General features: G+C 43.9%; 1 protein-coding gene and 1 long non-coding RNA gene across 3 annotated transcripts; one reads left to right on the top strand and one right to left on the bottom strand.

Moving 5' to 3' along the window:
- The first annotated feature begins 29 nt into the window (after positions 1 to 29).
- LOC129824844 (uncharacterized) lies at positions 30 to 1,378 on the top strand. The gene is made up of 4 exons (XR_008754793.1): positions 30 to 169; positions 261 to 367; positions 728 to 798; positions 970 to 1,378. It is a non-coding gene; the product is annotated as an uncharacterized LOC129824844 (long non-coding RNA).
- Positions 1,379 to 11,092: 9,714 nt separating this feature from the next.
- Positions 11,093 to 25,269, bottom strand: LOC129824843 (uncharacterized). Of its 2 annotated transcripts, XM_055884348.1 has the most exons (21): positions 25,142 to 25,269; positions 24,984 to 25,039; positions 24,815 to 24,895; positions 24,606 to 24,730; positions 23,853 to 23,996; positions 23,291 to 23,389; positions 23,026 to 23,187; positions 22,774 to 22,873; positions 22,361 to 22,581; positions 21,558 to 21,714; positions 21,166 to 21,389; positions 20,731 to 20,851; positions 20,264 to 20,460; positions 20,035 to 20,149; positions 19,672 to 19,841; positions 19,478 to 19,575; positions 19,193 to 19,323; positions 18,668 to 18,857; positions 11,476 to 11,617; positions 11,282 to 11,378; positions 11,093 to 11,208 (listed from the first exon to the last, which is right to left on the bottom strand). In XM_055884348.1, exons 1-21 carry the CDS (start codon positions 25,162 to 25,164, stop codon positions 11,135 to 11,137), a joined length of 2,727 nt encoding a protein of 908 aa, XP_055740323.1. In that variant the 5' UTR covers positions 25,165 to 25,269; the 3' UTR covers positions 11,093 to 11,134. The 2 variants fall into 2 exon arrangements, with proteins under 2 accessions (XP_055740323.1, XP_055740324.1); XM_055884349.1 differs by lacking the exons at positions 24,606 to 24,730; positions 25,142 to 25,269 and having other exon boundaries at positions 24,984 to 25,001.
- Positions 25,270 to 25,503: the final 234 nt, after the last annotated feature.

Consider the following 25,503-nt stretch of genomic DNA (forward strand, 5'->3'; position numbering starts at 1 on the left):
TACAGTTGCACGTTTGTATGAAGGTGTGGTTATTCACAGGCAAATTGTTATATGCTATGGAGGTACATTTGTGTATTTTTGTCTAAATCAAAAAGAATTGTTCTGACAGCTATTTTTTCCTCGACAGAAAAGGAAGTCAAAGCGGACACCTACGAAGATGGCATCTCAGGTAAGCAGCACTGGGCTGTATTGACAAACAATGACATGTGCTGCTTTATATTGAACGGTCATATCTCAGTTATTGTTTTCTTTACTTTCAGAGAGCAAGCTGTCCAAGGGGGTCGAAAATGTAGATATTGCCAGATGTTCACTGTGAGGATCAGGCCGTGGAAGATGTATTGCTGGCAAAAAGTGTCCCTAACCAGAGGTAATTAAACTGTTCTGTGTTCTTTTTCTCCATCTCTGCCTGTCTTGTTGTACATGGAATCTGTCTCACATGCATGAATTAAAAAACCCTTAAGATGTCAGCTGCTAATTTTCAGATTTACAGCCATTTTCACTGGACTATCTGTTGCTGCTAAGTCATGGGTTAGCCTTGCAATAACCAAGTGGTGAGAAACACAGCCCTCTATATTTAAATGTTTCAGGTACACTTTGAAAGGAGATACTGTATGTGACGCAGACACCTATTGGCATTATATTCTGTTGTTTGTCCTCATGGGTCTGTTTTTCAGCTTAAAGTACTCTGTAGCCACTCACGTCATCCCTCTCCCCCTAAATCTTCTAGGTTATGTCAGCTGTTTTGTTGAACCTCTCCTGCATCTGAACTGGCTGACAGAGGGCACAGCCTGATCATAGGTGAGATGTCACTTGGTTGAGTCAACAGGGAATATTATTAAAGAGATGCTTTACATTGAAATCCCAGAGTTAATGATCCAAGGTCAGTTTTGCATTTCACCTCCTGATTTAAGATGACTGACCGTGTTAGACAAAAGAAAACAAGGCTTAATCATGCTCACTTGTCTGCAGGTATGTTTTGATGTGAGAGGAATCCAGTCCCGACAGCGCAATTGTGATGAACTGAGAGAATATTAGGGTAGCACTGTCATTCATGAATCATGTGCTATCTGCCGCTGTTCTTACCTCTCGCCCCACTTCGTCTTCTAATGCACACCATATGTGCATTGAAGTACAGATTTGCCTACCTTTAAATAATGTTTTTAACTAGGCAAGTCAGATAAGAATGACGGCCTAGGAACTGCCTTGTTCAGGGGCAGAAGGACATATTTTTACCTTGTCGGCTCGGGGACTCGATCTTGCAACCTTCCGGTTACTAGTCCACCTGCCCGCCCAAGATTGAACTTGTATTTATAATATTACAATTAAAATGCACTTCTTTCAATAAAGCGTTTCACATTCTCCACTGGTTGAAATACTACCCTGTGTCCGTCCTCTGATTAATGGAGTTAAATGTTCATAGGTTTTTTTCTCTCTGTATATATGAATTACAGATCAATCATGTTTAGTCTATTGTATAGTTACAATGTGTAATCATTGATATCCCAGGAGCAGTAAACACTGTTGAAGTGTATAATTGTAATACATGCAGACACCGCATCATTTAAATAATGGTGTTTGATATGACTGAAAAATACAGTCATACCTGAACCGCACCTTTATTTGCCAAGGAAGAGTACATGATCGGTGAATATATTCAATGTACAGGCTACAATGTGGTGGTAACTACAGTCCATGTGTATATAGGACTTGCATCCTTGGCACATTAAAGTTATATTCTACTCTAGGCTTCATTAATGCCATTCAGACTTGAGGTTCATAGATTGGTATGAATATTAGTTCAGAACTTTACGTTTTAGGGTCCATACCCAGATCGGCTACATAGTTATTTTTAACCCGACACAATAAGCAAGTAAATAGTTAGCTAGCTAGCTATGTTACTTCAGCTGCATTGCAAGGCAAGCTTACACAATTGTGCAGTCAATGCGTTTGTCTCTACATTAACACATTCCTCTCAAATTCTACATTTGCTTGACTCGTTAAGACGTCAGCCATCTTCGTTGAGCGCCACAAGGCAAGGGTGGCTCGCGTCTTTAAATCTGCGTATTCCTCCAAAGCTTGGCTGTCCTGAGTCTGCACAGGACCTAGGATCAAGAGACACTTAAGTGTTTTAGTACTATATCTCTTGACATAATGATGAAAATAATCATGGCCTCTAAACCTTCAAGCTGCATACTGGACCCTATTCCAACTAAACTACTGAAAGAGCTGCTTCCTTTGCTCGGCCCTCCTATGTTGAACATAATAAACGGCTCTCTATCCACCGGATGCGTACCAAACTCACTAAAAGTGGCAGTAATAAAGCCTCTCTTGAAAAAGCCAAACCTTGACCCAGAAAATATAAAAAACTGTCAGCCTATATCCAATCTTGCATTCCTCTCAAAAATGTTAGAAAAAGCTGTTGCGCTGCAACTTACTGCCTTCCTGAAGACAAACAATGTATACGAAATGCTTCAGTCTGGTTTTAGATCCCATCATAGCACTGAGATTGCACTTGTGAAGGTGGTAAATTACCTTTTAATGACATCAGACCGAGGCTCTGCATCTGTCCTCGTGCTCCTAGACCTTAGTGCTGCCTTTGATACCATCGATCACCACATTCTTTTGGAGATATTGGAAACCCAAATTGGTCTACACGGACAAGTTCTGGCCTGGTTTAGATCTTATCTGTCGAAAAGATATGTTTGTCTCTGTGAATGGTTTGTCCTCTGACAAATCAACTGTACATTTCGGTGTTCCTCACGGTTCCGTTTTGGGACCACTATTGTTTTCACTATATATTTTACCTCTTGGGGATGTCATTCATTTACATTACATTACATTTAAGTCATTTAGCAGACGCTCTTATCCAGAGCGACTTACAAATTGGTGCATTCACCTTATGATATCCAGTGGAACAACCACTTTACAATAGTGCATCTAACTCTTTTAAGGGGGGGGGGGGGGGGTTGGAAGGATTACTTTATCCTATCCTAGGTATTCCTTAAAGAGGTGGGGTTTCAGGTGTCTCCGGAAGGTGGTGATTGACTCCGCTGACCTGGCGTCGTGAGGGAGTTTGTTCCACCATTGGGGTGCCAGAGCAGCGAACAGTTTTGACTGGGCTGAGCGGGAACTGTACTTCCTCAGAGGTAGGGAGGCGAGCAGGCCAGAGGTGGATGAACGCAGTGCCCTTGTTTGGGTGTAGGGCCTGATCAGAGCCTGAAGGTACGGAGGTGCCGTTCCCCTCACAGCTCCGTAGGCAAGCACCATGGTCTTGTAGCGGATGCGAGCTTCAACTGGAAGCCAGTGGAGAGAGCGGAGGAGCGGGGTGACGTGAGAGAACTTGGGAAAGTTGAACACCAGACGGGCTGCGGCGTTCTGGATGAGTTGTAGGGGTTTAATGGCACAGGCAGGGAGCCCAGCCAACAGCGAGTTGCAGTAATCCAGACGGGAGATGACAAGTGCCTGGATTAGGACCTGCGCCGCTTCCTGTGTGAGGCAGGGTCGTACTCTGCGGATGTTGTAGAGCATGAACCTACAGGAACGGGTCACCGCCTTGATGTTAGTTGAGAACGACAGGGTGTTGTCCAGGATCACGCCAAGGTTCTTAGCACTCTGGGAGGAGGACACAATGGAGTTGTCAACCGTGATGGCGAGATCATGGAACGGGCAGTCCTTCCCCGGGAGGAAGAGCAGCTCCGTCTTGCCGAGGTTCAGCTTGAGGTGGTGATCCGTCATCCACACTGATATGTCTGCCAGACATGCAGAGATGCGATTCACCACCTGGTTATCAGAGGGGGGAAAGGAGAAGATTAATTGTGTGTCGTCTGCATAGCAATGATAGGAGAGACCATGTGAGGATATGACAGAGCCAAGTGACTTGGTGTATAGCGAGAATAGGAGAGGGCCTAGAACAGAGCCCTGGGGGACACCAGTGGTGAGAGCACGTGGTGCGGAGACAGATTCTCGCCACGCCACCTGGTAGGAGCGACCTGTCAGGTAGGACGCAATCCAAGCGTGGGCCGCGCCGGAGATGCCCAGCTCGGAGAGGATGGAGAGGAGGATCTGATGGTTCACAGTATCAAAGGCAGCCGATAGGTCTAGAAGGATGAGAGCAGAGGAGAGAGAGTTAGCTTTAGCAGTGCGGAGCGCCTCCGTGACACAGAGAAGAGCAGTCTCAGTTGAATGACTAGTCTTGAAACCTGACTGATTTGGATCAAGAAGGTCATTCTGAGAGAGATAGCAGGAGAGCTGGCCAAGGACGGCACGTTCAAGAGTTTTGGAGAGAAAAGAAAGAAGGGATACTGGTCTGTAGTTGTTGACATCGGAGGGATCGAGTGTAGGTTTTTTCAGAAGGGGTGCAACTCTCGCTCTCTTGAAGACGGAAGGGACGTAGCCAGCGGTCAAGGATGAGTTGATGAGCGAGGTGAGGTAAGGGAGAAGGTCTCCGGAAATGGTCTGGAGAAGAGAGGAGGGAATGGGGTCAAGCGGGCAGGTTGTTGGGCGGCCGGCCGTCACAAGACGCGAGATTTCATCTGGAGAGAGAGGGGAGAAAGAGGTCAGAGCACAGGGTAGGGCAGTGTGAGCAGAACCAGCGGTGTCGTTTGACTTAGCAAACGAGGATCGGATGTCGTCGACCTTCTTTTCAAAATGGTTGACGAAGTCATCAGCAGAGAGGGAGGAGGGGGGAGGAGGGGGAGGAGGATTCAGGAGGGAGGAGAAGGTGGCAAAGAGCTTCCTAGGGTTAGAGGCAGATGCTTGGAATTTAGAGTGGTAGAAATTGGCTTTAGCAGCAGAGACAGAAGAGGAGAATGTAGAGAGGAGGGAGTGAAAGGATGCCAGGTCCGCAGGGAGGCGAGTTTTCCTCCATTTCCGCTCGGCTGCCCGGAGCCCTGTTCTGTGAGCTCGCAATGAGTCGTCGAGCCACGGAGCAGGAGGGGAGGACCGAGCCGGCCTGGAGGATAGGGGACATAGAGAGTCAAAGGATGCAGAAAGGGAGGAGAGGAGGGTTGAGGAGGCAGAATCAGGAGATAGGTTGGAGAAGGTTTGAGCAGAGGGAAGAGATGATAGGATGGAAGAGGAGAGAGTAGCGGGGGAGAGAGAGCGAAGGTTGGGACGGCGCGATACCATCCGAGTAGGGGCAGTGTGGGAAGTTCATCATTCGAAAACATAATGTTAACTTTCACTGCTATGCGGATGTAACGGATGTGAAATGGCTAGCTAGTTAGCGGGTGCGCGCTAGTAGCATTTCAATCAGTTACGTCACTTGCTCTGAGACATTAAGTAGGGTTGCCCCTTGCTCTGCAAGGGCCGTGGCCTTTGTGGAGCGATGGGTAACGACCGTGCTTCGTGGGCGACCGTTGTTGATGTGTGCAGAGGGTCCCAGGTTCGCGCCCGTGTCGGGGCGAGGGGACGACGTAAAGTTATACTGTTACATTGATGCTGTTGACCCGGATCACTGGTTGCTGCGGAAAAGGAGGAGGTTGAAAGGGGGGTGAGTGTAACGGATGTGAAATGGCTAGCTAGTTAGCGGGTGCGCGCTAGTAGCATTTCAATCAGTTACGTCACTTGCTCTGAGACATTAAGTAGGGTTGCCCCTTACTCTGCAAGGGCCGCGGCTTTTGTGGAGCGATGATAACGACGCTTCGTGGGAATCAGTTGTTGATGTGTGCAGAGGGTCCCTGGTTCGCGCCCGTGTCGGGGCGAGGGGACGGTTTAAAGTTATACTGTTACACGGATGACACACAGCTGTACATTTCAATGAAACATGGTGAATCCCCAAAATTGCCCTTGCTAGAAGCCTGTGTTTCAGACATAAGGAAGTGGATGGCTGCAAACGTTCTACTTTTAAACTCGGACAAAACAGAGATGCTTGTTCTAGGTCCCAAGAAACAAAGAGCTTCTGTTGAATCTGACAATTCATCTTGATGGTTGTAAAGTCGTCTCAAATAAAACTGAAGGACCTCGGCGTTACTCTGGACCCTGATCTCTCTTTTGACGAACATATCAAGACTGTTTCAAGGACAGCTTTTTTCCATCTACGTAACATTGCAAAAATCAGAAACTGTCTGTCCAAAAACGATGCAGAAAAATGTATCCATGCTTTTGTTACTTCTAGATTAGACTACTCCAATGCTCTACTTTCCGGATATAGCACTAAATAAACTTCAGTTAGTGCTAAATACGGCTGCTACAATCCTGACTAGAACCAAAAAATTGGATCATATTACTCCAGTGCTAGCTTCCCTACACTGGCTTCCTGTTAAGGCAAGGGCTGATTTCAAGGTTTTACTCCTAACCTACAAAGCATTACATGGGCTTGCTCCTACCTATCTTTGCGATTTGGTCCTGCCGTACACGTACGCTACGGTCACAAGACGCAGGCCACCTAATTGTCCCTAGAATTTCTAAGCAAACAGCGGGAGGCAGGGCTTTCTCCTATAGATCTCCATTTTTATGGAACGGTCTGCCTACCCATGTGAGAGACGCAGACTCGGTCTCAACCTTTAAGTCTTTACTGAAGACGCGTCTCTTCAGTGGGTCATATGATTGAGTGTAGTCTGGCCCAGGAGTGTGAAGGTGAACGGAAAGGCTCTGGTGCAACGAACCGCCCTTGCTGTCTCTGCCTGGCCGGTTCCCCTCTCTCCACTGGGATTCTCTGCCTCTAACCCTATTACAGGGGCTGAGTCACTGGCTTACAGGGGCTGAGTCACTGGCTTACTGGTGCTCTTTCATGCCGTCCCTGGGAGGGGTGCGTCACTTGAGTGGGTTGAGTTACTGACGTGATCTTCCTGTCTGGGTTGGCGCCCCCCCTTGGTTTGTGCTGTGGTGGAGATCTTTGTGGGCTATACTCGGCCTTGTCTTAGGATTGTAAGTTGGTGGTTGAAGATATCCCTCTAGTGGTGCGGGGGCTGTGCTTTGGCAAAGTGGGTGGGGTTTTTCCTTCCTGTTTGGCCCTGTCCGGGGGTATCTTCGGATGAGGCCACAGTGTCTCCTGACCGCTCCTGTCTCAGCCACCAGTATTTATGCTGCAGTAGTTTGTGTCGGGGGGGCTAGGGTCAGTTGGTTATACCTGGAGTACTTCTCCTGTCTTATCCAGTGTCCTGTGTGAATTTAAGTATGCTCTCTCTAATTTTCTCCTTCTCTCTTTCTTTCTCTCTCTCGGAGGACCTGAGCCCTAGGACCATACGTCAGGACTACCGGGCATGATGACTCCTTGCTGTCCCCAGTCCGCCTGGCCTTGCTGCTATTCCAGTTTCAACTGTTCTGCCTGCGGTTACGGAACCCCTACCTGTCCCAGACCTGCTGTTTTCAACTCTTAATGATCGGCTATGAAAAGCCAACTGACATTTATTCCTGATTATTATCTGACCATGCTTGTCATTTATGAACATTTTGAAAATCTTGGCTCTCTAATTTTCTCCTTCTCTCTTTCTTTCTCTCTCTCGGAGGACCTGAGCCCTAGGACCATACGCCAGGACTACCGGGCATGATGACTCCTTGCTGTCCCCAGTCCACCTGGCCTTGCTGCTATTCCAGTTTCAACTGTTCTGCCTACGGTTATGGAACCCCTACCTGTCCCAGACCTGCTGTTTTCAACTCTTAATGATTGGCTATGAAAAGCCAACTGAAAATGATTCATGATTATTATTTGACCATGCTTATCACTTATGAACATCTTGGCATAGTTCTGTTATAATCTCCACCCGGCACAGCCAGAAGAGGACTGGCCACCCCTCATAGCCTGGTTCCTATCTAGGTTTCTTCCTAGGTTTTGGCCTTTCTAGGGAGTTTTTCCTAGCCACCGGGCTTCTACACCTGCATTGCTTGCTGTTTAGGGTTTTAGGCTGGGTTTCTGTACAGCACTTTGAGATATTAGCTGATGTACGAAGGGCTATATAAAATAAACTTGATTGATCGTCTATTCACATCCCAGTAGGATATGGATCTGTTCGCACTTCCTACACCTTCCACTAAATGTAAACAGTCAGTAGAACGTGGAATAAAGCCTCTAGTGTGATGTGGGGCCGGATGGCAGCTATTCGACTCAGTGGTCTGGCAGAATGCTAGTTCCTGGTCACGCGCGCTTGCCATGTGTTCCATTACTCCGTAGACAAAAACAAATGCTCCGGTTGGAACGTTATTGGATATATACGATAACATCCTGAAGATTGATTCTCTACTTAATTTGACCTGGAATATAACTTAATGAAGTTTTCGTCCGAGTTTCCCTGGACCGGCGCCAGCGTTTGGACATGTGTACTAAACGTGCTAGCAAAAGGAGCTAATTGGACATTATCGAACAAAACGATTTTTTGTGGAACTAGGATTCCTGGCACTGCATTCTGATCAAAGGTAAGGGAATATTTATGTAATTTCGTATTGCTGTTGACTCCATGGCAGAGAAATGTTGTGTATTTCTGAGCGCAGTCTCAGATTGCATGGTATGCTTTTTCCGTATAGTTTTTATTTAAATCTGACAGCGGTTGAATTAAGAACAAGTGTATCTTTAATTATATGTAAAACATGTATCTTTCAAAGTTGATGAGTTTGTTTTTTGACGTGGCTCTGCAATTACTCCAGATATTTTGGAGGCATTTCTGAACATGGCGCCAATGTAAACCGAGATGTGGATATAAATACGCACATTAATTGAACAAAACAAATGTATTGTGTAACATGTCCTATGAGTGTCATCTGATTAAGATTAAAGGTTAGTGATTAATTTGATCTCCATTTCTGCTTTTGTGACCATCTTTGGCTGGGAAAAATGGCAGTGTGTTTCTTGGATTTGGTGGTGATCTAACAAATGTTGCGTTTGCTGTAAAACATTTTAAAAAACGGACACGATGTGTAGATTAACAAGATGTTTTTCATTTGCTGTATTGGACTTGTTAATGTGAGAAAGTTACACATTTCTAAAAAAATATTTTTGAATTCAGCACGCTGCCTTTTCAGCGGAATGTTGTGGGTGTTCCGCTAGCGGAACCCCTGGGCTAGAAAGGTTAAATCTGATCCTGATGCGGAATAGATTGCAACGTATTCATGGATCTGTACCTTCCGTAGTCCGGACTTGGCGATTGTGAAGAGAACTCTGGTGGCATGTCTTGTGGGGTATGCATGGGTGTCCGAGCTGTGCGCTATTAGTTTTAAATACATTCAGCTTAACACTTCTTACAAAAAACAAGTAGTGATGAAGTCAAGCTCTCCCCATTTGAGATTGACATGCATATCATTAAAGAAATGTCCATATTTGGATGGAAACCAAGCTAGTGAGAGGTATCAAGGAGAGTTGTAATTTGTTGAAAATTACCAACACTGCTGTGCTCCCTGGGGCCTGCATCCAACCACAGCCCTGCTGGCCTCACAAACCACCATCTGCTATAACATTGAGTCAGTTCTTCCTACTGGACATTGGAAAGCTTTTGTTTTGACACCCATTGTTCATCCTAGATGGGAAATTGGTGCGCAACACTTATCTCCGGTGGATGGTTCAGAGTTCCATGCTTACAAAAGGGTTGATTGACACGCGTCAGATGACAAGCCTACTACATCCACTAAAGTACATGCACCTTGGTGTTATATGCAAATCAGATACAATTAACTTCTTGAGAATACAGGGGGTGCTGTTTCGCATTAGCATAATTGCCTCTACAGATTAAACTGCCTCTTATTCAATTATTGCTGTTACTATATGCATATAACCATATACCATTGGATAGAAAACAAGCTATGGTTTCTAAAACCGTTCCAATTTCGTCTCTGAGTGAAACACAGGTCATTTCACAGCACTTTCCCTGAGCCAGAAGAAGATTGCAAGATGTGTATGCTCGCTTCAACGCTCTGCCTATATATGGTCATGCCACCTATGACCCGAAACACACTTCATTCGTCTTCCTCTGGGTGTCAGGAAAACGTCAGAGGAGAAATTTTTTGTTTATCTTGTACTGACGTGAAATAAGACCTATTTCTTTAGCGTGACCGACAACTTCCGGTTTTCTCAGACGCGCGTCTTAGAGCTGCCATTGTCTTTTGTTATGCTGACGTTACGGATGAAAACTATCTCCGTCTCGAAGTTTGTTTGATACATGTGACCATATCACCGTAATGTATGTTTTTTCAATATAGTTTAATCAGATTAGAATTTTTTCGGGAGTTTTGCCGTGTTCCGTTCTTTGAGTTTTTTAACTTTGGACAGGGACCGTGCCAGTCGACCAGTACCCAGGCTAAATGAAGAGGGGAAGTTGCCATTGTGAATGGATTGAACGACTCATCAGGACTAAGGACACCTTGATCAACATTCTGATGAAAGATCAGCAATAGTAAGAACCAATTTACGATGTTATTTCATATATCTGTCGTGCATGTGAACTGGTCGGGCGCGTCCAGCTGGTTCTGGCTGGCCTGGTTATGCTAATTTAGCGCAACATTTTGTTTTCGCTATAAAACATTTAAAAAATCTGAAATATTGTTTGGATTCACCAGATGTTGGGCTTTCAATGTCTGTACGCTGTGTATTTTTTCTGAAATGTTTTAAGACAAGTAATTAGTTATTTAACATTGGTCTCTGTAATTGTTCTAGCTGCATCAGCACTATATCAGATTGCAGCTGCAATGTAGAACTGTGATTTATACCTGAAAAATGCACATTTAAAAAAAAAAAAACTATGCTATACCATAAATATGTTATCAGACTGTCATCTTATGAATTTGTTTGTTGGTTAGTGGCTATCAATATCTTAGTTTAGCCGAATTGGTGATAGCACCTGATGGAGTAAGAAACTGTTGGAGTAAGAAAATGGTGTCTTTTGCTAACGTGTTTAGCTAATAGATTTACATAGTGTCTTCCCTGTAAAACATTTAAAAAATCTGAAATGGTGGTTTTATTCACAAGATCTGTGTCTTTCATTGGGTGTCTTGGACTTGTGATTTAATGATATTTAGATGCTACTATTTAATTGTGACGCTATGCTAGCGATGCTAATCAGTGTGGGGGAGGTGGGGGGTGCTCCCGGATCCGGGTTAGGTACTCTGTAGAGGTTTTAAGGTAGCTCCAACGGTTAGGATTGTTGCTACGCAAGTAAAACAAACTTAATTGTTATATAGAACACTTTATTTGACATGTTAGAATAAGACATTACACCCAAAGAATGTATCCAGAAGAAACATACAAATGACGCTCCTCAAAGAGGTCTTTGACATGTCGTTGACCTGTTGAGAGAGAGAAAACCTATTAGTTCAGTTATGGTCTGACAGGGTCTGAAAAGCAGAAAACAAGACCTACCTCTTTTCGAGTTGTCCTGATTCACACATTGTCCACTACAAGGGCTGCCAGAGGGACTACTGGCGTCACAGATGACCACATCACAATGGACAAAGACCTAGAAATCAAAGATTTGATGGTGTCAGATAAATTTAAAAGGGATGATTGCCACTCACAAAATTAACCTATAAAGATTGTTGGGTGAAATTTGTTACCTGGCCACTCGGCTCAACCGCATCCTCGACGAAGGAAAACATATAGACCTCAAAGCGTTTGACGTGAGGGGGGAAGTGGACCCTGGCGTCAGCTACCACCGGGTGGAAGACTACACGGTACGGATCCTCCGGGTTCTCACAACTGCCAGTGTAGAGAGAGGGACTAAGTTAGGAACAAGAAAACACTGTAAACCCCAACCGCCTTGTGTACGAAGTCTTATGGTGTCATGACTGTCCTGTGAGGATCAGATCAATTCACACCGTGTTGTAAATGACAGGAGAAGTGGGTTCCTTCTCACCCTCCAGTATGAACTAAAGTATTTTTTACCCAGCTCTTTCCACCAAAACTCTTACCCCTCGGTCTTGAAAAACCCCCAACATATTTCATATACAATGTAAAGGCTCGAGACTTCCTACCTGTAGTGTGAGCACTTTTCTAGTTCCAGTTTTTCCTTTTTTAAAATCACAAAATAAGAATCAACATGACATTCTTTTTCTATCTCTGACCAGTCTTATGTTAAAATATTGTTCCAGTATTCACTTTTGAACGTATTAGAGAAACTCCTAGAAAATGTGCATAGTAAGTAGCCATGCCACAAGTGACATCAGTGAGCGGGCCAGACTGACAGAATTGTCCCCGGCGGCCAGAGTGCATAAAAGGATGGTAACTGAAATTAACATTAGACCAGAAAACCGTGAGTCGCTAGCTACACGTTTGAAATGGTTGGAACTTCCCTAAACGCACCTTCCTAAATACGGCGAGCTGCAGCTCATGTCCAAAGTGGTCCGAAACCTGAATACCAACACGAGGGAGAATAAACATCTCAGACAGACAGTCACTGGTACAACCGATTAGCTGTTTGAGCCAAGTACCTAGAAAAGCTAACTTCAGTGGGACCATTCTGCTACTATATCCAAACCATCCTACTCTCATCACCCACTGAGGAATCAGCGACAGGGTTGATTAGCCCATCTTCCAGAATGAGTGAAAGGAAAATCCATCCTGAAGTTCCGTTCAAGACTAGTCATTGGAGTCACGGACAACTATTGACATTGTGACCTCAGGGAGCCAATCAGAGAGAAGACCCAACCACCTACCTTTCCACGGCGGCATCCCACATAAATAAATTAATGCAAAAATGTAACAACGATCAGTGTCCCTTATGGAACCATGGGTGGGGGAGCCGTCATATTGTGTCAGTCCGCTAGGGACCCGTGTGTTTAGCTAGTAATTATATTAAACCAATTTGTATAGTACTGAATCATAAGGCTGGGGTTCTTGCAGCTGCGAGGAGGATACGATGTAATGGTTAATAAGTTGACTTTAGCAATGTAATAGATTTCTACCGTCTAGAGTTTAAGTCGGGAGACGGTATCTTTAAAACCGTTTCCTCGGCACCCCAAATCCTAACACGATTCATTAGAGTCGGGTAACAATTAAACAGTCCTCAGATAATTCAAGGTCACGACAGTAGTTTGTTGGTTTTAATTTCTGATCTTTTGGCCCATCAGACCTGGAAAAATCTGATTTTGTATATTTTTTATTTATTAAAAAACAGATATTGGGCTGCCTATTTGAAAAAAAAAAATGCATTTAAATTTGTCAAGGGAGGGTCATACTAGCAATGCCATAGCATTTCTCAACAATATTACTTTGTCTACTGCAAAGGCTTTTATAGCTAGTTAAATGACGGATGTCAAATGTCTATGTCGTATGTCCAACATGTATATTCAATTACATTGACATGAATGCATTCTCATGTGGTGAGACGTCCCTCTAAATCAGGGGTGTCAAACATACGGCCCGCGGGCCGGAACCGGCCCCCAAGGAGGTTCGATCAGGCCCGCAGGATAATTTGAAAGTGGAAAAAATGCATAATTCGCTACAATTCATGGATTATCCGCTAAGGGGCGCACTCTTTCCATCAGAGTAGAAGACAAGCCGCATCACTGAGACAGACTGAAAACAGCAGACGGTATCAATGCGCCATCTGCTGCTTGTTACGACGTTGTTAATACCTTGGTCTCTACCTCTCCGCTACACCCTCATTAGCCAAAATGTCGTTATCCAAACGGAGAAAAGTAGATAAGGAGTGTAGAATTTTCAAAGAAAAATGGACCACGTCCTATTTATTTACAGAGATGCACGGAAAACCTTCGTGCTTGGTGTGTTTGCAACAAGTTTCGGTATTGAAGGAATATAATATTCGACGCCACTACGAGACTCATCACAGCGAAAAATATGACGGCTTGCAAGGACAACTGAGAAGAGATAAGATTAACGAATTGCTGGCGGGTCTGAGGAAACAGCAGTCAACTTTCATCCAGAGCCGAGAAGTCAGTGAAGCAGCGGTAAAAGCCAGCTACCTAATTGCTAGCGAAATAGCATTAGCATCGAAGCCGTATTCCGACGGTGACTTTGTTAAACGATGCATGATGAAGGCGGCTGAACTTGTATGTCCCGAGAAGCGACAAGCTTTTGCCAATATTAGCCTGACGAGGAATACTATAGCAGAGAGGATTTCGGAACTATCGGCAGATTTAGACAGTCAATTGAAACAGAGAGTCAAGTCATTTATTGCATTTTCCGTGGCAATTGACGAGAGCACTGACATCACAGACGTGGCCCAACTGGCCATATTTATTCGAGGAGTTGATGAGACATTGACTGTTACTGAAGAGTTTCTTGAGTTGGTGCCAATGATGGACACCACAACAGCCGAGGACATTTTCGGCTCTGTCGTTGCTGCATTGGACAGAGTTGGAGTGGACTGGTCCCGCGCTGTCAGCCTGGCTACAGACGGCGCGCCATCCATGGTCGGAAAGAAAGCAGGTGTCGCGACAAAGTTCAAAGACAAAGTACAAGCCCTTAATGGAGGAGATCGTTTCTGGACATTTCACTGTATTTTGCACCAGGAGGCATTGTGTTGCAAGTCGCTGAAAATGGACCACGTCATGGAGGTGGTTGTTCGCACTGTAAATTTCATCCGGTCCAGAGGTCTGAACCATCGTCAGTTTGACAAACTTCTCAGCGACAGCAACATTACCCACAGCCTGCCATACCACACTGAAGTGAGATGGTTAAGCCGAGGCGCTGTGCTGAGGCATTTCTTTGATCTACGAGAGGAAATCGGACAGTTCATGGAGAAAAAAGGAAAACCGGTGTTGGAATTACAATCTCAGGAATGGCTACGGGACCTTGCATTCTTGGTTGATATTACTGAACACTTGAACAATCTGAACAAAATGTTGCAAGGCCGCAAAAAAGTTGTCACACAGTTTTCTGACAACATACATGCATTTAAGTTGAAGCTGACTTTGTGGGAGATGCAACTGGCAACCCTGCTCATTTCCCCTGTCTGAGAGATGTGTGTGTGACCAGACCTGATGCGGACATGAAACGGTACAAAGACAAAATTGCAGGACTACTGCGGGAGTTTGAGAAACGTTTTCAGGTATTTGGTGAACTTGAGACAGAATTTTCCGTTTTTCGCTCACCTTTCACAGTTAAAGCTTCTGATCTGCCGGTCGAAATTCAGCTAGAGATAATTGATTTGCAGTGTGATGCAGATTTGAAGGGCAAATTTGCCTCTGTAGGTCTGGACAGATTTTATCAGTATCTACTACCAGGGCACCCCAAATTAACAGCCCTGGCTGCTAAAATTTTGTGCATGTTTGGGACAACCTACCTTTGTGAACAAATTTTCTCAGTGATGAATATCAATAAAACAAAAATGCGTTCAAGGCTCACAAACAAGCACTTAAATGACATTCTGAAAGTGACAGCTAGTCAGGACATGACACCTGGTGTTGATGCACTTGTACAGGAACAAATACAAGTCCAGACTAGACTAACACCTTTAAAATGCTGCCTTAGATACTGTTTGCATTGAAAGAATACAGCTCTGTGAAGATGAATCCTTACTGTGGTGATTTAAAAAATGTGCACTTTAATGTTAGTCAGCAGCTTCAAAACAAAAGTTGTGTGATGGAATTCTACTGTTCATACAACTCCATAAATTTTCAGTATGTATTGTATGTGTATGTATGTTTCATGTATGAAGTTTACAGATTTACAGGACAGGCGAACACTTTCTTCATTACACATTTAAAATCACTCTCCTTAGTTTGTAAGGTGTACGCAGGGATTACATTTAGATTTTATATGCGTATGTGTAAGTGGTTTAAAAATTCCTTTCTTTAAAAGTCTCATTTAATCTTAAAGTGCATTACTATATTTTTCAGTACCAATTAAAGTTTTGTGCCTTTGTACAATCAGTGGGATCAGTTGCAATGCATATTTGTGAATGATAAAAGTAAATTGCACATTTGTCTAAGGAAATATGAGGTGTATCATGAAATGTTTTGTAAAAGGATAGTTCATTAAATTTCAATATTTTCCTAATGTTCTTGTGCTTCTTTACACCAAAACAAAGGAAAGACATGATATTTTGGTTATTTATAGCAGAGTATGGTATAATTTTAATGGTCCGGCCCACTTGACATCTCCCTAGGCCGTATGTGGCCCACGATGCAAAATGAGTTTGACACCCCTGCTCTAAATGGTTCTTCAAATTCTAAATGATCCAGAATGGTCAGACTACAGGCGACCTGAATATTGATCAATTGACCGTGGTTCAACCCTTAGTTCCCGAATACAGTCGGTATCATATTTTCAAAATAAGTTCTTCATTTTAATTAGGAATTTCATGCAATGCGCCAGAGCAATGCTTCCGCTGTCGGAAAAATTGGTCACAAAATATATTCTACACCCATGGCATCAGATTCACACGTGGAGGACTTCTGTGAAGGGAGCAGCTCTACAAAGTAACCTACGCATTGACAGTTTAGGCCTACTTTTGTCATTTGCATCTTTGGGAGGTTTATCATTTACTGTTTAACTGACAGATATTAGCAAAAAGGGATTTGTGAAATCTGAAGACGTTACATTAAGAGACAAACGCCCACACCAGTACAAATCCACTTGAGCTGACAGACGACGGCCAGAGCTTTCTCAGGATTTTCCTCAACGATTTAAGCCAAGTATGATATAGTTGCAGCTGAAGTGACAAATCTGAACTGCTCATTTCGTGCACAGCCATGTGAATGTGGTGTCTTTTCCTATGATCTACAAAACATTGAAAAAACAGGCTGATAAACTGCTACCACCCCCACCAGGGTGACATTTGATTTAATAAACCGCTGCAAAGTTACTCCCGTGACAGCTGAGCCTTGTGCCAAATTTGGGGTTTTGCAACCATTTCATAAAAATTGTAAAATTGCGTGATTTGATAGCATTTGGCAAACCCAATCCCCCAAATAAATGGTTTTGACCATAAAGTTGCTTCACTCCACTGCTTGGTGTAACATGTATCCAGATACTGAAAAGGCACCCGCAAAATTAAAGTGTCATTTGCAGCGTGCATAATCATGGGCAAAGTCATTGTAGCCCATCTACCAAAGGTTGCAGTGTCCATTACAATGTAGGAAAAATAAGTAATCTTTCAATAGGTTACCCAATTTAAATTCTTGAGAAGATGGCAAAGTAAAAAATTAGGCCAGCGGTGTCCATATGTGGCAAAGTGCTCACCCAAATCAATGCTTATGACAAACCCAGCTGTGTGACATTTTTTTAAATATGAACATTAGCTAGCTAAATAAGGCTAGCAAGTTGCTGCTACACTTGACCGTGGTATTTGTTCATGTTTAGCAACTCCCAATTAGCGCATTCCTCTAGGACAGGAAATTCCATTGAAAGTGGCATCAACTTCTAGGGATCCTGTCAACTGATCCTATTCAGTTTCAAACATCAACTTCCATGCAGCACAGGCGTGTGAACCATCCATTATGTTAAGCGCATAACCGTTTTAAACACAAGAGGTCACTTGTGCCTGAATTCAACAAGTATTCAGTCAGTATTAAGAGCAGTTGTAGGAAACCAAATCGGAAAGGCAAGCTAAGCTTGCCAGCCAAGCTTGCCAGCCGCTCACAAACTCCCCCCGGCACATTTATTGCCTGGTGACCACATTGCCTTCCTTACAAATAACTGGACATACGTGCATTCCTATCAAAATGCCTTATTTTCTGTGTAACGTTTCTACTGTAGCATACACTAAGTATAATGTACTTAGGGTTTTATTCATGCATTCTGATTCTTGCCTAGATTGTAATGGACACGTGTGTAAAACACTTTTGAAGGTGGTACTGAATATGAGCTAACGCCATACAATGCAGTCGGGTTATCACGTTAGAGTCTGTCAGACTCAACTGACGTATGGTGTTTAAGACACCTGGGATCTCGGAGTAACCCCATAGACTTCAGTGCATTCAAGACAAAGACTTCCAAGCCGTTAGTTGATTTTAACACGGCATCAGAGTGTAAACTATGGTACCTCAGGGGTATTTAGCTTAGAAAAAAACTGTTGATAAATCCCCCATCTAAGTCATATTTCCTGCATCATCCTCTCCACAATAACTTCCCGAGGACTTAATGGATTGATCTATATATCTTGCAACTGTTTAGCTTTCGTGCTACGGTTAAGCTAGGCTTGAATTTGGGGAGGTGACAATTGGCTTTTTGATTTGTTAATTGTAAACTACTTGTCATGTGTACGCCGTAACTAGTACAAATATTTGTCACACGCTGAAGTGGCCAAACTAATTAAGATCTCAGGCAATGGAAGCAGTGAATGGAATTAGGGAATTCTTGCTTGACAAACATGGCTCCCTTGTACCACATCACTGGTGAGCACATTGTAAAACAAGTCTAGCTGTTAGACTAGATGATAGCATTAACATTTATATTTTACAAGCAAAGGTGGAATAAAGTTGTGAAGACCTTTATTTCTCATCAGTACAAAACATTGTTTAGATGCTTTTCAGACAACGCGGTTTAGAGTCGTTTGTTTGCGTCATACGTTCTGTTTCAATGCTACGCTGCAGTGATAACAAACATGTGATGCTACGCGCCAGAATCTCCCATAAGTGTTCATTTGGGTGGAGATCTGGTGACAGACCGCATACTGCTCACATCGTTTTTAAGCTCAAACCATTGTGACCACTCATTACCTATGGATGGGGGCATAGCCACGGTAGCCAAAGTAAATGGCCTGCCAAGCATGATAGGTTGCTAATTCCTCAGGAACCACACCTGTGGAATAACACTTGTTTAGGCCCAAAAACAACAAGTTACCCATTAATGATGAGATTCCACCGGGGTCGGGAGTCACGGTCCTCATTGGGGGTGGCCCAGCAGTGGTCAAGCACCAGCGCTACCTTGGGGTCAGAGGACCTGGTCAGCTCCACCTCAAAGTGCAGAGGCTGTCTCAGGTACCTCACCACTGGATACTCCTCCTCCTGGTGGAACGTGTTATACGAGGCGTCTGGAACACAGAACGAGACAACCGGTGGGCACAAAACAGCGAGGTACCATCTCAACTTGTCCATAAAGAAACACACGTTTATCATATCCTGTTGTGCCCCGATGAACCCCCCCCCCCACACCAGAGGCTTCTGACAAATTCCCAAATCAGCTCCTCACCGTTACTCCATAGCCACACCTGTAGATCTCAGAACGCAAGAGTAATATATCATAAGGCTTACATTTTTGGGAATGGTTTTGTAAAGGACACCTTACAAGATTCTATATTCCATTTCCAGATCAGGAGTGATTAGAATTTAGAGGCCAAGTTGAAATTCTGAATTAGTGCACGCTTACCCTGAGCTAGTCTCATTCTGACCATTTGTCGACCTGTCCCAATCTCGGCAAAATGCTCGTTGTCACGCGGCCTGGTGAGGAAGGCCAATGTGCGAGTGATGTTGACCACATAGTAGCAGGAAACCTTTAACCTAAAAAGAGGGATGTAGGGTAAACTTCAAGCAGTGGAGTGGAAACACTGGTAGTAGAGGCACATTTTCCCTGTATACAAAGTATTGAGCAATTGGTGAAGAAAAAAAACCTATAAAATCTAACAGCTACAATTGTGATGCGTAATGCACTTACTGATATTCCTCCTCTGAAGACGTCGTGCCATTCAGCTTCACCTCAAGTTCATCTGGCAAGGAGATTTCGTTCTCATACAGCATGACATTGTTGATAAACTATGTAGTAGAGGGGAATTGACTTATTACAGCACGCAGAAGCAAACAGTCCATAAATACACAGTACCCATCACCTCAGGGTAATAGTCATTTTACCTTCCTGGTGGTGCCACAGGAGTTGACAGTGAAGTGGAAGTAGGCGAAGCGATCGTCGCTGTAGGTGGGACCACAGGCGGGGTCGCTCAGGGTCAGCTGACCGGGGTTCAGACTGGGAGCAGACTCCACCTTGACCGCCAGCGCAGTCATCGTTCCGTTAGAGAAACACTCTTGGGGGTGGGGGAGCAAAAGACAGGTTCTGTATTTGTTACACTTCATTGAGCACAGTAGAACCAATGGAATAGCACCAAAAGTGCAAACCATGCCCATCTGGCACTATTATTAGACTCACAGTATTTGCAAGGAACCCAGGTTAGGTAACCATGTCAAACGACTATCGGAAGTAATTGTTTGAGAACCAACCAGTCAGCGTTTTGAGGAAGCTGCAAGCCAGGGAAAAGTGTTTGATGGTCATGTTGTTGTAAGGATTCAACAGAGCCAAATCCAGTCTGCTCCTGACAGAGGACGGGTGAACCGACTGGGAACAAATGGGAGAGTTCATTAGTCCAATATTGTATGCATGTATACAGGGTAAGGAAAGCGAGGCTAGCTGCTGCAATTTAGGTTAACATGTTTTGGGAGAGCATCGTACCTCAAACACTGCGTCCGGCGAAGAGAAGGGCAACGTGATGGTGAAGTCTGCGTCGCCCTCTGTCAAATACTGTTGTGCAAGCTCATGGTTAAGCAGCCGCTTGCCAACCAATACCACGAAAAAGGGATCTTGGTTCCTGTAGTCCACAGTGATGTGAAAGTTCTCCTGATCACAGTTGCCAGTGACGGAGGGTGGCACTACAAGGACAAACAGGGTTGTGTTCATTAAGCACAAAAAACAGGAAGGTACTACTTGAACTTGTCCAAGGAGAAAACCTTGTTTTCAGAATAAACACGATCCTGGCAAACCACGAACAGGACACTGGGTCCAAATACTCTAAAGCTTAACATTTTCTTTGTAGAGAGACCGCATAGGAAAAACCTACAGTATGGCTAGTTGGGCTTTCACTGCAATCATTAACCAGAGGAAGCCATTCAACAGTAGTTTGGCGTAGTCCAGAGACATACCAATGTCCAGCAGTACAGCGTCCACAACGGCAGAGTGAGAGAAAGGAGCGTACTCTGGAAAGACGACCAGGCCGTAGATCAGCTGAAGAGTGAAGGTTGTGACACCTTGTTCCGCCCTTCTCTGTAGTGAAGTTAAAAGCATTGGTCTATTGATAGCATTATTGTTGTAACAGAACTCTATTCAATATCAAGTGACAACTAAGTACATATGGGGACTATTAAAACAAACTATATACTTTAAGTAATGTTGCCCTCATTCCTCTAAATCAAGCACTATTGGCAAGTGAATGCATACAACTGCCAAAATAATGGAAACACTTGAGTAAATGAGGGATACAAAGTACACTTGTGCCATTATTTATATTTTGTTGGTGGCCCACTTATTAGGGCGTGTACAAATCACTGCGTGTGGCTTTGCATTTAACAGAAACACACCTCCTTAAAGACCACCGGGTCTGAGAAGGGCACCTCCATCCTGAAGCTCTTCAAGGTGTTGTCCAGGGATCTCTGCTCCTGAACATTGAAGCCTCTGGCGTTGCACTCTGCAACAGTTAGCACCATGGTGGGAAAGGTGATGTTCAGCAGCTCCACATCAAGGGTGAAAGTCCCCAACTCAAGCACAAACACTGCCTGCTCAGGAACTGTGTCTAAGGGCGTGTCTGTTCATTGGCAAACAAAAAAAACAATTTGAAATGCGGTACAATGGAAGTCGAAAATGGACATTTGTTATTGCCTCCCCGTTTCAGTACATTTTCTTCTGTTTTGTACCTAATGAACAACCCAGGCATCCCAAATTACCATAGGCACTATTTAACTAAACCACTCACAGTTGCGAACTTGTGGAGGCCTGGCCATCGGAGGTGTTGTGATAGGGAAGAGGACTTTGTAGCGTGTGTCCTCGTGTGCGACCTCCTCGATCCACAGCAACTCAAGCATGGGCTCAATGGTGTAAGTGACAAAGTACTGGTCATCCTGAATATGGCTCTGTAAAGGGAGACGAGTGATGCAGTCAGGCTGTAATACACAAGTGGAGTGCAAAAACAGCTAAATGTTCCTTACAAGTCAGAATGTTACTCTACCGGTTATCTGTGTGGTTTGTCCTTCAGCCGCTCGTAATTTAAGACAATCTGTTTACCCGACTTTAGAGAGCTGGTAGGCATATGGTTGTCAAACTTGCATTTCCAAAGCAACCGCCACACAAAGTAAACACAATATGTAAACAGTAGCCGAGTGTAACCGAACGTTGCTTGCATTCAGTTGAGTGGCAAAGCTATCGGCTCCCTAAAACGTCAGGTAAACAATACTTTAGTGTTGATATTTGGTCTCAAATTTCAAGCGGCTGAAGGACAAACATTAGAGTATGTTTAAGTGTCATTTTTTGCAACATTCACCCGATTTTGCAATCCAATGTGTCAGGCTGTATACACACCCAACAATCCATTGTATATTAGCCTGATTAAGCAGACAATTGCTCAATAAAAAAACATTTTACACAAAACATTTCTAGGAGTTATCCCATGAGAGATGGCAAAGGGTTACTGCAAAGCACTGACAACTGCTGCAGTAAAAAGGGCTCAACAAATAAGATTTACAAATTAAAACAGTAACATTTTACTCATCCAACACTGACCTTGAAATAGCCGCCAACCGCCCCCACCGGAATTTCAACAATAATATGAGCCTCTGTGACTAAAACCGAGTAGTTTCTGGCAGCCATTTCCTCAGTGTCCAGCCTCTTAGCGTCAATTCCCATGTACACTTCCAACATGGTGAAGGCATCAGAGGAGAAAAGTGGGTCTATGTGCTTGGGCATGTACCAGGTGATCACTTCTGGAGTAAAGGCCACTGCCCCTGCAGTGAAACAAGCCAAGTGCACATCATAACAGAACATTTTAACTGAAAACAAAATGTGCCATTATTTGGAAAAAGTTCATTCCAAAACATTTTACAAACTTAACACAAATCAAAGTCTAGTCTGGAGCCAATTAAGAACTGGGTTCATAGGATCTTAATTTGCTAAGTTAGTCCATTATTTCACTCAACCTGGTGTTGGACAAACAGCCGTGGAATCTACTCGAGTTACCAGCCACTTTTGCTCAAAGAAGGTTGAGGTTGAGAGCACCCGCATCGGAACCCCAGCTACCTGTTCAGGGGGCAACCACACCAGGGTCGTGTTCAGTAGGGCACACCGTATTAACAATATGTTGCAGAGTTCAGGTAGGGTCATCATTTCCAATTTTTTTTCTCTACTGAACACGACCCAGTTCATGGAGGAAGTGGAGAAAGTCAGCTTACATTCTGGAGGTATGTCTCCTCTGCATTATGAGGGCTTCTTAACACCAGCCGTGTGGGAGTGTTGGCTATTGCATAGCCCTTTCTTTGGACCTCATCCACACTCATGACCTTCTTGCTAGGACTAAAGACGACTGCTGTCATTTTGTATCCTGCAGCAACAGCCTGTCTCAGGAAATGGAAACAGGAATTAAACAAATTGTCAACAAATGCACATTTTGTTAAGCGCCATCCTGTAGTGAAATTACAGAAACTGAAATATGGCTACCTCAGCTCCTCTCCGGAAGTTGCCGCTCCTTGCTTTCGGGCCTCCAGTGGGCTGTTCAGGGACGGTTTGGATGTCTGGAAGAGTCCTTCTGACAGACACCTAGAGAAGAAAGGCCATTATTCCCTATGCATTTTCTCCCTCCCATACAATACAAAATCAAGGGCCAGTTCTCAATCTGTCCACTCGCCTCCTTAAATTAAGGAGTATTGAATTGAGAGAGAGTCAAGACCCTCTACGTCAGGGGTGTCAAACTCATTCCACGGAGGGCCTTGTGTCTGCAGGTTTTTGGTTTTTCCTTTCAATAAAGCCCTAGACAACCAGGTGTGGGGAGTTCCTAACTAATTAGTGATGTTAATTCATCAATCAAGTACAAGGGAGGAACGAAAACCCTCAGACACTCGGCCCTCCGTGGAATGAGTTTGACACCTGTGCTCTACGTTGTGTCACAGAAGCAGAAGAAATGAAACACTGGACAGTTGTAGCTCTAGACAGATCATTTATACAGGCAGTACGACAAGCTCGACCGTAAACATGTCCTTTGGGGCATGCTCTGCTCACTTGCCTCCATGTAGTTGCGGTCGCACAGAATCTCTCGGGAGGTCCAGGGGGTGTAGCTACAGGTTTTGCCCACTCTATACACAGGGTCTTCAGTCATGTGGTTTCCTGGCAGCCTGAACTGCATGACCAAGCTGAACATCTTATCATCCTAAAATGAAGGGGGAAGGGAAAAAATTATTAAAGCCTTTCATTATATAGCAGAAAATAAATAATTCAGTTAACCTTCATGACCTATAGACTGTGGCAAAATTGCCTATATGAATGCAGCTGCCACTGTATTGAAGCCACACTACAGGAGAAGAGCTCAGTAGTACACGTCACTGCAGTCTGTATCAGAAAGTTGGCTGGCCCTCTGAAAGCCATCCATAAACTTCTGCTGTACCTTACGTCATCGTTAACTTACAGGTAAGAGATAACAGACCCTGCTTAAAATGTTTCTGGCGCTGTGCTTCTGATAACCGACATGCTCTAAAATTGTATGAATTGGCACCTCTACTGCAACTCAAGCTTATTGGGGACCTTTTTACTGAAGACTGCGTTTGTTTACAATGATTACATTTCTCATCTAGTGATGCAAATATTGACTTGTAACTTTGTGTATACAGGGCTCATCTGTAAAATAGCCTGGTCTCAACATGACTCCATGTCAAAGGTTAAATAAAATGACAATGCTACATTATGGGTTGCAAATGCAGTGACACTGAAAGGCAAACTGTCCATTTGAAGTTCAAGCAAACACTACAGTGCTTAGGGTTACCATGTTTTGGGCAAAGCAGTTTTGAAGAGAAGCAAAAAACATGGCATTCCCCAGGGGGTCAAATTTAAAGCTGAATCCACACTGAGTAGCAAGGCCAGGCGTCAGGTTTATGATTTGTGTGTCATCTGGAAGGGATGGAGATTGTGTGAACATAATAGTTGACAAACAATATCAATCTATGAAAGGAGAATCATAAGAGACAAACTCACTGAAGACAGCATCAACCTCTTTAAAAAGAGGAGCGACACTCAAACGAATAACGTTACCAAAGCATTCAGCGTTGAGGTCATCTGGAATGGGAAAGGTTAGTTAAAAACCAAAAGATATATTTATAGTCAAACGCTTAGTGCTTGAACTTGCAGGGTGCAAAATGCATACTTATAGATGGTGTCTGTGCTTGTATGCCCACAGCTGCCAACAACAGGCAAAACAACCTGTAAGGCATTTGACAAATTATTATGATTGATTAAAAGGAGGAAGAACACAACTCAAATGTTTGCGTCACATAAGACTCTTCTAGGCCTGCTACTACTTACCCTGAGCTAAGGAAAGGAACCATTGTAGAACAGAATTGTTTTGATAAAATACACAGCTACAGAATCTAATATTTGACCCAAGGTGTGCAGCCTACAGTCCAGGGGTATTCAACTTTTACCCTATGATAAAGGCTTCCCACACTCAGTCACCTGAACCCCAAAGGGCTGCACATTTTCTTTTTATTCCCCTAGCCCTACAAAGCTGATTCAAATAATCAACTAATCATCAAGCTTTGTTCATGTGAATCAGCTGTGTAGTGTTAGGACTAAAACCAACATGCACACCAAGTTTGGGAAACGCTGCCCTGCCCCACTCCAGTCAAAAGAATCTCTGCGAACGTTCGATTCCATTCATTTGCTAT

This window comes from Salvelinus fontinalis, chromosome 27 (genome assembly GCF_029448725.1).
Source record: "Salvelinus fontinalis isolate EN_2023a chromosome 27, ASM2944872v1, whole genome shotgun sequence".
Lineage (NCBI taxonomy): Eukaryota > Metazoa > Chordata > Actinopteri > Salmoniformes > Salmonidae > Salvelinus > Salvelinus fontinalis.

Bases quoted from the DNA above. Each gene is read 5' to 3' on its own strand.
- LOC129824843 (XM_055884348.1), bottom strand. From the start codon at position 25,164: ATGGTTCCTTTCCTTAGCTCAGG. The intron at 22,874-23,025 runs GTAAGCTGACTT...CCCCCTGAACAG, and splicing joins AGGAGACATACCTCCAGAAT to GTAGCTGGGGTTCCGATGCG. The intron at 11,379-11,475 runs GTAACAAATTTC...TTTGATTTCTAG, and splicing joins CGGTTGAGCCGAGTGGCCAG to GTCTTTGTCCATTGTGATGT.